Below are 15,193 nucleotides of genomic sequence, written 5' to 3'. Positions count from 1 at the left end.
GATCTTGCAAAAGTGATGCAACTCTACGGTCATCTGTCCAGGCAGGACAGAACAGGCTCATGGGAGAGTGAGACAATCAGTCATGTCACTCGGAGAGAAGTGTGATGAATTGGAGGGCCTGAAAACAATAGTGCTGACCCCTTCACCCCTCCGCACTTGATTCACTCTCACCTTGGCCATCTGGACAATGTTGGGGAATTCGGTCAGACAAGATATTGGAATCACGTCATGATATGTTTTCATTTTTGTTCTGTAAAAAAAAGGAAAGACATTTGTAGAAATACAATGATTTTATATATAAATTTTATGTTGTATTGTTGGCTATATGTCGCGTTGATTTCATGCCGCATTTTTATTGGCTGGTCAGTAAACGTGAATCGTACCACCAAACACACTGTGTGATGATCATGCTGTATTGTTGGCTATATTTGTTAGCAAGACTGTGACAATGGCCATCTTTTGAGCCTCTCTCACTATACGACACAGAGCCACGATATAGGAAAATGCCACGATTGTTTCACGATGCCAATTTTTCGAAAATCGTGCAGTGTGTCTCGGGCTTTACCCCACGCAGAAGCGTGACATATATATGTATGTAATATAAAATAAATTTTGTCCTTAGGGTAGGAAAAATGTATGCATATAGATTTCCTACCCCAGTGATAAAATGTATTTTATATTACAAAAATAGCTAACATACATTTCAATATTGGATATACATACATGATATATATATAATATATATTATATGTAATATATAATATACTGTATATGCAATACATGTAAATATGAGCAAAGGTGGCTGTAAAAATAAATCTGCATAGTTTATCTTTTATGATCTTTCATTCAAAAGTTCACAAAATTCGAACCTTTCCCTGAAGTAAAAAAAAAAAAGGAAAGTCGGGGGGATCATCATTATGAAATAAATGTTTTCTCTAGTTCACGTTCCCCACGATTATTGGCACCCAAACATTGCAATGTCATTTTCCCAAGATAACATCTGAGTTTTCTCCTATAATGCCTTTCTATTTTGTGAAGCTCAACAATCTTTTTCTACACATCAGAACTATATTCTTTGGTTTTACACTGGGAACTAAGGGAATGACTAAGGGAACTTGGCCTTTGTGTTCCTCATATTTCTAATCCCAAGAAAAATTAAAAAAATGAATGGGGAGTATCCTTCTGAGATATTCCACTTATGATAACTTTCTTTAAAAATATGAATGGCAATATACTTCAGAGATATGTTACTCATAAGAATTTATAGGGGTGCCAATAATTGTGGCCAACATGCATTGGAAAAAACGAAAACAAAATTATATATATATATATATATATATATATATATATATATATATAGAGAGAGAGAGAGAGAGAGAGAGAGAGAGAGAGAGAGATAGTTTAAACTTAGTTTCACATATATTCTCTGAAAACAAGATTTATTATCGTTCTCAGTTTTGCTTCGCTTCAGTAATGCATTAAAATACACATATATCCTCATCCCTGGCAGCTCAAAAACAACAACAAAAAGTTTCTAGTGGAATTAAAGCACAACATGGCCCAGACCTACAACAGTAACACTTCAGTTCAGTGTCATTGTGGCATCATTAAATGTGTCACATGGATTTGATAACAGGAACATCCTGCTGTCTTTCCTCCACCCACACACATTGCCCTATATTGTCCATCTGGTGCCTAATGCGGAAACGATGGTGGCATGTACACTTGGCCTGTTTCATGTGAGAAAAGGGGTTTTATTGTGGGTCCCAGGAAACATTCACAGTTGTCAAGTAACATATATCAGTGTGCTCTGTTTAATGCCCACAATAAAAGCCAAATCTCAAAACAAAGTAATGAAACTGTGCCAGACACTAAGCCCTTCATTAGCCGCCCTCATCTAGAGACGCTTGGCAAGACATAAGGCCAGGAAACAAGTAAGGTATTTGAGAAAAGTAAATAAAACATGACAGCGGGGGAAGCAATCTAGAATGGATGGAGAATAAAAAACAGTATTAGAAGAGAGAAGGTCACACCTGAGCATGAGACGAAGATGCTCTTGGTCCCCGATAACATCATATTTCATGGAGAACACCAGGTGGCCCAGGGCACTGTCCACTGTATAGTAATTAAAGTGTTCCTAATGAAGGAGCAGAAGGCGAAGCTGTGAGTGCACATTCATCTTCACACTTTCAGGTTTTCAGTACCAACACTCCCCCACAGATCTAAGGGCTAACCGACCGCTTCTTTATGCACATTAGTCTAATTTATAATGGATATTAGATGTGAATACATTAAGCCCATTGAAGCTAAAGCCTAATAAATCTTCATTATGTCTGCCTGCTGCAGTGTCACATTGGCCTTTGTAATTATGTTACATTTGTTAACAATTACATTTTTGAAACTTATTCAAATGGATGGGCTGAAGGTGATTTCAATCTGAATGTTCAGCTTTTCTATGCATTTTCAACTTGTGGGGGCTCATGTTATATTTTTTAAGTCTTCCGCAGAAATATTGTTCACTGATAATCTTTACCTCCAGTGGACTGTTGTGCTACAAACCAACTACTTCAATCCAACAAAAAAAAATACCTAAAAACTGATAGTAACTTAAATATAACATTGTTAACATATCAAACCTAATGAATCAAAAGAATAGCTTAACCGCAATGACGTACCAAGGAGCAGCTTTGCAGTTAATAATGACTTGAATTTTGGACTGTTCATCTCACAAAGCTATTATATGACTTTAAAATTCAATTAGGGCTTTTTAGACTCCTGTCGGTTATTGCCGTTCTAAACCCTGCTGTTAAATGTGAAGCAAGATAATCCCGGATTCCTTTTACCCAGGGCTTAGAGTGACCCAGGGTTCACTATTTCAAGTGTGAAAAGCCCTTAATAATGCTTGACTTCAGTGCACAAAACATATAGTGCATAGAGCAATATAGTGCATGAGCTGAATTGACCACTTTTATAACAATTTTACTTTGATTTTATTTCTTCAAGAAATTCACATTTTGTGTTTCACAGAACAAAGTCAGTCATACAGGTTCGGTATGAAATGACGGTGAGAAAATAATGACACAATCATTTTTGGTGAACTATTACTTTAAAGCAAATCCTTACTTTGCCCAGATAATGCTTCCTGTAGATCTTAGCGGTGGTGTTGCACTCCAGTTTGAAGCGTGAGTTGGGAGACAGGAGCTGGTCCAGGTCGATCCCATTGCTCAGCTCGTGATTGGTCCCTTCAATCCAATAACCCCCGAACTGGGGCAGCAGAATCAAGGGAAATGGACTCTTTCTGCCGAGAACCTGACAGAGACGGTGAATAAAAACATTTACTGTGACGTTCAGTTGTGCAAGCACACAATAAATTCCCCTGAGATGTTGACAGCAAAATGTTTTCTGTCAGCTCTTTTTTCTGAACTGGTTTACCTCGTGGACGCTGGGGTAAGGGATGTAGTCTTCCTCGGTCTGTAAGGAGATGACATTCAAAACATTAATAATGCAGTAGATTTATTTGGCTGCAACAGATCCTTTTTAAACTCCAATGACCCAAGAAGCAAAAAACTCACCATCTGTACTGCGATCAGTTTGATTCTATACAGGAGAGAAGGACAGCAGTTTGTAAGTGTTTTTGCCTCGTTTTCTCATTAGAGTACTGCGTGATTATCGTTGCTAGGGAAACTTTGCTTTAATCACTGTGTGTCTTACCCTGGTAAATACGTGTGAATTGTGGCGTTTGGTTTTGCGTTTGCCTATCGCGGGACTGGACAGTTTCGGTCTGTTAAATAGAGAGGCGTGACAATAGCCAGTAAGCCGGTAAAAAGTACTTAAAGAGCTGTTTTGTAAGCGCCTGTCAGAAGAAACAGTCGAGCGACAGAGAAGGACAGCAGTTTGTAAGTGTTTTTGCCTCGTTTTCTCATTAGAGTACTGCGTGATCATCGTTGCTAGGGAAACTTTGCTTTAATTACTGTGTGTCTTACCCTGGTAAATACGTGTGAATTGTGGCGTTTGGTTTTGCGTTTGCCTATCGCGGGACTGGACAGTTTCGGTCTGATAAATAGAGAGGCGTGATTAGCTGACTTCAATCACAGTTAATCAGGCAAATATATAAGTGGTAGGTGACACCGCGGCAGCGGTCGCGGCAGCCCTCGTGTGAAGCCTCCTCGTGGGAAGACCGACGAGTGTAAAGACCATCGACTCTACCTGTGCGACTCCACCCGAGCAAGGACACCGACAGGGCGCTTGAGTATTGCTTTTCTCCCCTTCAATTTTTCTACAGCTCATCCTCAAATACTTATTTTGGTCACTTGTAGTCATTATGTGCTTTCAGATCTCTACTATCACTACTAACACTCGGAGAGCACGCTATGTACGTCGAAGGAAGGCCTGCCTGACAAATCTAAGGCCTGTCCCTCTGACCTCTACTCCAACGCTCTCTATTCCACTTGGTCTCTGGAACTGCCAGTCTGCTGTTAACAAAGCAGACTTCATTTCTTCTACTGCTACTCATTCTGGTCTCAACCTCATGGCACTGACTGAGACCTGGATCAAACCTGAGGACACTGCCACTCCCGCAGCCCTCTCCACTCATTTCACTTGTTCCCACACCCCTCGTACGACTGGGAGGGGTGGAGGTACTGGTCTCCTTATATCGAAAGATTGGAAATTTGATCTTCAACCACCACCTACAGGTCACGGTTCATTTGAATCACATGCTGTTACTGTAACCCACCCTGTTCAAATCCACTTTGTGGTCATTTATCGTCCCCCAGGTCAATTGGGAAACTTCTTGGAGGAGTTGGACTGTGCTGCTATCAAATTATCCTGAAGATGGTACTCCTCTGGTACTGCTTGGTGACTTCAACAGCCACCTAGATAAACCCCAGGCTGCTGACTTCAACACTCTGCTCGCCTCATTTGATCTCAAGCGAGTCTCTACTACAGCGACTCACAAAATCGGGCAACCAACTGGACCTCATCTACACGCGCTGTTGCTCAGTGGACAACACTTTAGTTACTCCACTGCACACCTCAGACCACTTCCTCATTACTGCTAATCTAGCACTTACTCCTGAAACGGCACACGCTCCAACGCGGGTCACCTTTCGACGGAACCTACGCTCACTCTCTCCATCTCGCCTATCCTCTGTGGTTACATCCTCGCTTCCTTCACTCTCGCAGTTTTCAGCTCTGGACACGAACAGTGCTACGGACACTTTTTGTTCCACTCTGACCTCTTGCTTGGACAACTTTTGCCCACTGTCGTCTAGACCAGCACGCACCACCCCATCTGCCCCCTGGCTGTCCGATGTACTCCGTGAACATCGCTCTAAACTCAGGGCTGCAGAGAGGAAATGGCTTAAATCAAGAAACTCTACCGACCTCAGTGTGTATCAGTCTCTCCTCTCCTCCTTCTCTGCAAACGTCTTCACTGCTAAAACATCATATTACCACGACAAGATTAACAACTGTTGTGACGCTCGGACACTCTTCAAAACCTTCTCTTCTCTTCTTAATCCGCCTCCACCTCCTCCTCAATCGACTCTTACAACTGATGACTTTGCAGTTTTCTTCACAAATAAGACAAGAACCATCAGTGACCAATTCTCCACACCGCACACTGAGGATAACTTCACAACGACTAATGCTCACTCGTTCTCCTCCTTCTCTCCACTCTCAGAGACGGACGTTTCCAAACTTATCCTGTCCAGTCATCCTACTACTTGCCTACTGGATCCGATCCCCACTCACCTCCTTCAAGCGATTTCTTCTTCAGTCATACCTTCACTTACTCACATTATCAACTCCTCTCTTCACTCTGGAACATTTCCCTCAGCATTTAAGCAGGCTCGGGTAAGCCCACTGCTGAAGAAACCATCTCTAAATCCAGCACTTCTAGAAAACTACAGACCGGTATCCCTTCTTCCATTCATTGCAAAGACACTCGAACGAGCTGTGTTCAACCAGCTCTCTATGTTTCTTGTACAGAACAACCTCCTGGACAGCAATCAATCTGGCTTCAAAATTGGCCACTCAACTTAGACTGCCCTGCTCTCGGTTACTGAAGCCCTGCGACTGGCAAGAGCAGCTTCAAAATCCTCAGTACTCATTTTGCTCGACCTGTCTGCTGCTTTTGACACTGTTAATCACCAGATTCTCCTATCCACCCTCAGAAAGATGGGCATCTCTGGAACCGCACTCCAGTGGCTTAACTCCTACCTGTCTGATAGATCCTTCATGGTGTCTTGGAGGGGTGAAGTTTCTAAGTCACAACAACTTGCTACTGGGGTTCCTCAAGGCTCAGTACTTGGACCGCTTCTCTTCTCCATCTACATGACGTCATTAGGATCTGTCATTCAGAAGCATGGCTTTTCCTATCACTGCTACGCTGATGACACTCAACTCTACTTCTCATTCCAACCAGATGACCCGACGGTAGTTGCTCGCATTTCAGCCTGTCTGAGGGACATTTCTAGCTGGATGAATGACCATCACCTTCAGCTCAACCTTACTAAGACTGAACTGCTGGTGGTTCCAGCTAACCCATCGTTTCATCACAACTTCTCTATACAGCTGGGTTCGTCAACCATAACTCCTTCCAGGACAGCCAGAAACCTAGGAGTTGTGATGGATCATCAGTTAAACTTCACAGACCATATTGCTACAACGACCCGCTCCTGTAGATTTGCCTTATTCAACATTAGGAAGATTAGACCCTTCCTGTCAGAGCAAGCCACCCAACTTCTTGTCCAAGCTCTTGTTCTCTCCAGACTGGACTATTGCAACGCTCTCCTGGCGGGCCTTCCTGCATGTACTATCAAGCCTCTACAACTGATCCAGAATGCAGCAGCGAGGGTTGTCTTCAATGAGCCGAAAAACAGCCCATGTTACTCCTCTCCTCATCAGGTTACACTGGCTACCAGTAGCCGCTCGCATCAAATTCAAGGTACTGATGCTTGCCTACAAAACGACCACTGGCACGGCGCCAACTTACCTAAACTCACTAGTTCAATCTTATGCACCCTCCAGAAGTTTGCGCTCTGCAAGTGAACGACGCCTTGTGTTGCCATCCCAAAGAGGTTCAAAATCACTCTCACGGACTTTTTCCTGGACTGCCCCCAGCTGGTGGAATGACCTCCCGATCTCAATTCGAACAGCTGAGTCTTTACTCATTTTCAAAAAAACATCTAAAGACTCATCTTTTTCGCCTGCACTTAACCAACTAATACTAGTACTTACCTTTTTTCTTTTCTATCATATTCCCAAAAAAAAAAAAAAAAAAATAAAAAAAAAAAAACCCTGGCTACGTGTTCTGTACTAGACTAACTGAGACTTGTCATATAACTTTTAAAACCTTATTCATCCCTTTAAACCTATAAAACCTAATTACCTCAATTAAAAGTATATTAGGATAAACAGTTTTAGTCAATAAATAAATGATAAGTTCAGGGAGAACTAACTCACCATCTGTACTGCGATCAGTTTGATTCTATACAGGCAGTATGGCTTTAGGCCAGAGAATATTGCTCAGCACCAGCTAATCTTATTTGATTGCAGTTCCATTAGTGCAAGGGAAAGTGTGCTTTGAAAACTAGATGCACCAGCATGACTGATAACTAGCCCTTCTATTTGAAGCAACACAATACGTGTTTTGTATTTTTGTGAAGGTTCGTGTGTACAGGGACAAAAGGGAGCTGGTGAGGTGAACGTACTTTGAGAGGAGGAGGAAAAGTGCATCGTTGCTCGTCCATTCTGTTGCTCTGAAAGATAAAAAGAGTGAATCTGTCAGCCCTACAGCAGCCCTGTTAGCCACCCACTTAGGTTAGAGAGGAAGAGGAATCTACTGTAATTATATTTTCACACGTTTAAAAATGAATAGTATGTGAAACGCATATGCAAGAAAATCTCAAGTTATAAACTATAGGAATTCTGGAAATTTCTCTAAAATTACATATCTTGAGGGAGACACATGATGGATAATATTAGAAATATAATTTACGCATCTTAATTCAGGGGCTACCGTAAATGTTCAAAAACAATGCTGGACAGTGTTTAAATGAATACAATAATTATGATTTATTTCTATAAAAATGAAGATTGTATTGCCCACAGTGAGCAAAACAACTCAATCTTAACAAATATAAAAATATACTAATTAATGTAATTCATTTGTTTTTAAAGATGGTGTATTCTAAAAAAAAGCAATGCATTTTAACAAATTATTTCAGTAGAATTTACAACAAAATATTATGTAATTCATAAAAAAGGTCAGTGCAAGGAAAACAGAGAATAGCCAGGGGGGAAAAGTTAAACAGCATAATGGGACATTCATAAAATGATTATGAAAGACCATAACATCTTATTAAAGAAAGTTCACATGCATTTAAACAATATTAGAAAAGAGCATATTTTTTTACGAAGACAAGCTGAGAGACAGAAAAAGCCTTTAGATTAGTCTTAGACAATGAATTTTTTTTTATTCTCTTTAATCAGGTTTTAAGAATATGGCAGACAGTGGAACACAAGATCAAAGTGTGATTTTGAGCATGCAGGAAGAATTGAGCATCTCAGTGACTCAAAAGAGTGAAGCCCTATACAGTTCAGTACAGCTGAATATGAAAATATTGTATGAGCTAGTCTCATCAGATTCTACTGATAGCAGCTGTAGATTTGAAATGCTGCACTGAGATGCAGTGGGGATTGAATGTCTGATCTATCTGATGACGCATTCCATCAAGGGATCTTTATGGCAGACCAACTGTGATATACATACCAACACGTTTGTTATTTAAAACATTCTGTACATCTAGCTAAGCTTCTCATTTACTGTACAATGTCCCCCAGCTGCAACCCAACAATAAATCAGATCCAATTTCAATGTCATGCTGTTCTCTGAAGCATTATGGTGCATTTAGTGCACTTATTATAGTTTCTGCATAGACATCTGTCCATTCTAAGTTACAGATAACAGCAGTAATATCAACTGACTGAGATCAATACGTCTCTGTGTACCCAACAACAGGAACATCTTGTATTTCAGCACCAGAGATAACAGAGAATTTGTTCTCTTTATAGTTCAATCATGTACTCATTATAGATTTGGTAATTGCAGAACTATGATAATCAGGGCACAAGAATAAATATGTAAATTTTTTGCTATAACTGTAATAACATAATTACATTATAAGACTATAAAAAATTAAGTTTAATTTGCAATAACTTCTACAGAAATGCAACTATTAAAAATATTTTTCATATTCATATAAACAATTAATTCAATAAACTGTTTGCAACTAAATTCTACATCACAAAAAAAAAAAAATACGTTTTTACATGTACATTAAAGTAAAATACAGTATAGTGTGCAGCAGTGGTTGGGTAAGTGACTGACCTTGGGGTCATTTTTGTGGTTTCTAATGAATAAATGTCCTCATTATTTACAGTGATGATCTTCAACAAAAAACATGCAAAGGCAACTATGTAGCCAGTTAGGACAGCTGATTCAGAGTTAATGCTACTTCAAAGATGAAAGGCAGAGGGAAGGAAAAAGAGAAAAGTAAAAGAAACACATTACCTGCATTTTCTCAATCATTTCAAATAAATCAGTAGTCTGGAAGAAAGGAGAGGAGATGAGATGGAATGAGATGAGATGAGTTTAGAGTTGACCCCTGATTACATTCCCATGATATGAGAGGGGTGTGGCCAACAATACAGGCGACACGCTGCAGTGCAGGATACATCTGACTGCAGCTGCATACTGAAAATATCACATGTATCACTCAGACTTCATCAGGAATTAGACCACATTCACAGACTGCTTCTTTAATGCTGCTCAGGAGTGGCACAAGTGCATTTACACAGCAATTATACCTTAATACTAGGGCCTGGGAAATTTTTGACTAGCTTTTATGCAGCATTGAGTCTTTACACAGAATTTTAAGCAGGCATAGAGCAGCCTTAACTCGGGTAACACTTTACAATAATGTTCCATTTGTTAACATTGTCAAATTTACAGTGCAAATGTGACAGTGTGTCCACAGATTGTTTAATGTGGCTCAGAGGTGGCATAACTGCATTTACACAGCAATTACAACTGTTTATCTTCATACTAGGCGCTGAGGTGAGACAAAGCAGGCATAATTTACCTTGGCTTTTATCCAGCATTGCATCTTCACACTGATTTTTAAACAGGCATAGACCAGCCTTAAGTTTAAAGACACCTCAACTAGTTAACTTGAACTTACAATGAAAAATATTTCTAAAGCATTTATTAATCTTAAGGTGTCAAGTTAAAGCTGTTCTGTGCCTGCTTAAAATCCAGTGTAAAGACACGTACATGCTATTCAGAAGTGCTTCTATGCCACCTTTGGAGTGTAAATTTCAACATTTATAGTACTAATACATTATTAAAATTAAACGTATAGTATCTGTTAATATTAGCTATTTTATGGACCTGAACAAACATGAACTACTGTAACACTGATCAGTTGTATTTTTATTGAATGAATGAATGAATGATGCATTTATATTGCCATCAAATATATTTAGATTATATTTATATCTCCTCATTTATAAGCATTTATTATTAACTAACATTAAAAAAGATTAATAAATATTGTAACAAATTGCTTATTTTTAGTTATTGTTGGTTAATGCATTACCTAACATTCGCTAAAATGGCCTTACTGTTACAAGTTTTCCCACATAAAATTGATTTTAACATCAACACAACTTTAGGGGCATGATAGTGTTTTTGGATCCAGCCATGAGTTAATAATGCCAAGTACACTCAATATTGGCTGATGGCAAAGTTAGTTTTGGCCCAACGTGCAGGATACGGTGGAACTGGCATTTCCTCTCTAGTCCGATGGCAGCATCTCATTTTTAGATGATGCAGAAAAAGTACAGAGATAACTTAATCAACGGCATTCATATTTGAATAAAATGCTTGTAGCTGACTGTCTTTGTAGCCATGAAGTTGGTTACAATCGGCTAAAATTATAATTGGATATAATTGTTATAATTGGCTACTGAAGTACTTTGCAATCAATGTCAATTAGCAATATGACACAGCCTTCACAACACGAGGCAAATCTTTTGATCGAGTGTAATATTTAACTTCTACTTCCTAAATACATTTGTTTTGTTTCTTAAATCTTTTGATTATTATTCACTTGATTTATTCCCACACACATTACCATATTCTTATCTAGTGACAGATTATGTGATTCCAGTTTACTATAGTGAGCTTATTCTAGTCTGGAGAACCTCCAAGACACAGACAGCCTTTGGGATGGACCCAAAGACAACGTGAACGAGAGTGGAAACAATTATGGGACGGACCCAACGACAACGTGAACCAGACTGGAAACAATTATCTTCGATGTGTGGAGAATGAAGACTGGATGAATTTCTCACAGACTTGAACAAAAACTGTAGCACATTGTTTAAACGCATTGTGCGAGTCCTCCACCATCGGCAAACATAACTTACACTGCTGCCTGGAAAACAAACTTCAAGGAAACTGAATCACCTCAGATAAAAAACACTGACACAAGGTCAGACAAGTTAGACTGATAGTCCTCTTAGACAAAAACACATTATCAAAAACCTATTCATGCCAAATGAATTACCAAAACAACAGATCATAAAATAATTTAATAATACTACTAAACTCCAAACCAAATGCACTTTATGGTTCAAAGCAACCAGTATCCTCCCTAAACAAACATGCACAGATGAACACCTATTGAAATACAGAAATATTTTACAGTAACCTGTACTGCAAAAAAAATAAAAAATAAATAAATAAAAAAATTCTTTTGATTTGTATGAGCTTCCTTTATTTGCCTCTCAAATAGCGGATGTATGGATGTAAGAACCATTTTGAAGGCAAGATCCATTTGATCTTGAGATAAAACTAAAGATAATTGAACATGACGGACTGTGATTAGCTTGAAAAGATGAATCTGCAGCAAAATTATAGTGCATGTCAGTCTGTACTGACAGCAGCTCTGTCAGTGATGGGAGAAAATCCATATTCTCTTTTCTTGCTTGCATTAAAAATTGCTGTGCAAGGAAAAGGAAAGCCTTTGATATTTTGCTGTAAGAACATGACAATGTATCAGGTAAGCATGAAATACATTCTTTGATGCCAGAACTTGCTAAAATCAAATTTATCCTGCTCTCTTCAAACCCATGATAATCTTTTATTATAAGTAGATTTGCTTTTTTTATATAAATATAAATTCATTGCTGTTGGTTTAAGCATGTTTTGCAACACAGAATTAACTATTAAAAAATCTATTTTTACATGTACTCAACTTAAATACTGCTACAAAATCAGATATTTACCTCCCAGAATTTATCCAATATTAAGACTGCAGATTTGACATACTTACTGTATCAGGTCTTTTCCAGTGAGCAACTGTCACTTGCTGCGGGCTGAGCTGTGCATACAGACTTTTAGCCATTTTTTCAAAAAGTAAAACCAAACCTTCAAAAGTCAAAAAGCCAAATATTGTCTGAAGGCTGCAAATCTACAAAGTCCTCTGTCCTCAGAAGTGAGAGGAAACATCTAGACCGGAGTGCTGCAGCAGGTTCCATGTCAGTAAAGTGAGAAACTCCAGCAGGGCAGCACTAGACTGCTGTGTGTACTCTGGGAGGTGCGTGCATGTCTGTAACCTGAAGTCTAATTGTGTATTTAAGCATTAAGATCCTTAAACTCCATGTGCTCTGGAGTCTTTCCTCTCTCGGGGAACAGAGTGAATTGTGGAAGAGATGTTGCATTCCTACAGAATTAACTTTCTCTCCGTCTTGCACTTTTTCTTTCTCTCCCTGGCAGAAGTTCAGGATAAAACGGAGCTGATCTAAGTCTGGATCTGCTCTCTTTCAGTCAGACAAGCCTGAGCAGAGTCTTTCTTACTTGTCAACTCTGTTTCAAAAGTTAGTGCAACATCACAATCAGGGTTTGAAATTAACATCCGACAACCTGCCAAATGTGGATGAAAATTAAATGTTAACCCCGCTGACAATTTGGCAAGTTATGATTCATAAATTGGTGTCCTACGTGTGAGCAGAGCATTGTTATAATCAATTATCAACAATTGATAATGCAATACTGTTTATATGTAGAACATAACAGAGCCAGAACGGAGTCTGGGATTGTTTTGCACACAATTTTAAATGTTCAGGAACTTCGCCAAACACACATCTTAACCACACCATTTGGGTAAAACTACACCCAATTTAATTAATTATTTAATAATTAATTAAATAATAATAATTTATTTGATAAAAAAATAATTAATCAACTAAACAATTACACTTTCAACAATTACATTTGCAGAATACATACCCTGTGCTCAAAATGAGCCTGAAATGTTAAATAATTAGCCTAATTAAGGAATGTAAAGATACGTTTCCAAAAGCACAAACATAAAATAACATTTTAATTGTTAAAAAGTTAAAATTATTATTATTATACAGTACATTCACAGAAAAATATTAAATACAATTAAAAAAATAAAAATATTTCTTAAATATTTATTAAAATATAATATAAAATATAATATCTATTTTAATTTTAGTAGAATGGTTTTGTAAAGTCAAATTTGTTTGCTTTTTGCAATGTTTACTATTTGTTTATTTACTATTTTTCATACTGTGATTTTTGGTGAATAAATTGTGTTTGTAAGCATTTTTTGGTACTGAATGAAATATCAGTTATTTTTTATGTATATTTATTACATATGTATTAGCCATTTATACAGTTGTCTTGGCTAGTCCACATTTTGAATTTTCATTGAACTTATTGGAGTGCATTTTGGGATTGTGTTCTTTGTAAAGCATACAGTACATGTTGCCTTCGGATCTGGCCAAAATTAGCATCTTGGAAACACAATTTGAGTTCAGAGTGCACCTATGATGCCTTACAATGCTGCTTATGTTGGCAGCTTATTAGGCTTGAAAAAAATAGCATCTCTTTGTGCACACTATTGTGCCACTTTAACCTAACAAATAATTCAGAATAGTGCATATACAGTTGAGGTCAGGTGAGACATGACTTTAGCCAAAGTGAAGTAACACCTACTGTAGGTGATTAGCATGCAGAGGCCATTCTTTAGTTTGATTCCTGAGTCTAAATCTTAATTAAACATGCTGTCACATACATGTGCGATCAATACTGTCAGAAATGCATGGGTGATAGACAGATTTGTGGTGCAAGACAGACTTCTTATTATGTCAGCTTAAACAGATCTGTTGTTAGTTTGACTGGCGTTATTATTAGAGTGATACGTCCAGTTTAAACCAGCCGTGTCAACTCGGCCTTCAACACTTCAACTGTATTTAGAGATTCAAGCAGAGCCTGCTCAGCCTCCCCACTGATCTTTCATTACTTCCTTCTGAGAAGCAATTCACACTTCACACAAATTACAGGAATCACTGATACAAATACACACTAAAATATCTATTTAAATTGTAGCAACCTTGTTTGATCAGTCATCTGACTGCCTTATGTACTTTGGAACAACGTTCTAAAAAAAGACTAAGCTCATGAATATTAATTAGTTCACATTGACAGTGTAAGCTAATCTTCCTAAACCATCCAGTCAACTCTACTTACTCTAATAGCCTTCTAATAGTCATTGACACATACAGTAATCAATGCCAAATCTGCAATCAAATGTCAATAAATAAATAAATAGCTTAGCCTCACTGTATAATAGGTGAACAAGCAACAGAAATTATCTTTTTCTGCATATAAAATTGACTGAAATGAATAACTTAAATATACCTAGAAATAAATCAATAGCAAAAGTTTAGAGCTATGCACACAGATGAAACAGCAGATTTGGGCTCGAACGTGACTGTGCTTAGAGAGCCTTGAGAAAAGTGAATAGAAGAATATTATATATATATATATATATATATATATATATATATATATATATATATATAGTTATCTCTGATTCATGCCAACCTGCCAGACGGACAGGCAGTCTATTCTATATTAGCTTTAAGCCAGCGACCGGATTTGGAAATGGAAATGTCTCCAGGGCTCAGCAGAAATGAGCAAATCTATTTAACTGGTCTAAAAAGACATTGTGAATACATTTTATAAGAAATGATAAAGAGCTTGTATGGTTATCTCTGTTTCAGCCTTAACCAAACAACAACAAAAAAATAT

The 15,193-nt window shown here is 38.0% G+C and overlaps 1 protein-coding gene across 17 annotated transcripts in view; it reads right to left on the bottom strand.

Moving 5' to 3' along the window:
• rap1gapa (RAP1 GTPase activating protein a) overlaps positions 1-15,193 on the bottom strand; it is an 87,916-nt gene that overhangs the window by 16,899 nt on the left and 55,824 nt on the right. For 13 of the 17 annotated variants that reach the window (XR_006158133.1, XR_006158134.1, XR_006158135.1 and 10 more), the window contains 6 exons: positions 9,578-9,613; positions 7,716-7,763; positions 3,433-3,471; positions 3,124-3,309; positions 2,034-2,137; positions 172-250 (listed from right to left, as the gene is read on the bottom strand). Coding sequence is in view for 13 of the 17 variants with exons in the window: in XM_042750141.1 (XP_042606075.1) it covers positions 172-250; positions 2,034-2,137; positions 3,124-3,309; positions 3,433-3,471; positions 7,716-7,763; positions 9,578-9,613 (492 nt within the window). In the remaining 4 variants the exon portion in view is untranslated. Of the gene's footprint in view, positions 1-171; positions 251-2,033; positions 2,138-3,123; positions 3,310-3,432; positions 3,472-7,715; positions 7,764-9,577; positions 9,614-12,404; positions 13,055-15,193 lie in introns of those variants that run through there. The other 4 variants (XM_042750142.1, XM_042750144.1, XM_042750151.1 and 1 more) reach the window with 2 other exon arrangements.

This window comes from Cyprinus carpio, chromosome B23 (genome assembly GCF_018340385.1).
Source record: "Cyprinus carpio isolate SPL01 chromosome B23, ASM1834038v1, whole genome shotgun sequence".
Classification (NCBI taxonomy): Eukaryota; Metazoa; Chordata; class Actinopteri; order Cypriniformes; family Cyprinidae; genus Cyprinus; species Cyprinus carpio.
The sequence above is the reverse complement of the archived record's forward strand: the minus strand, read 5'-3'. Positions and strand labels throughout refer to the sequence as shown.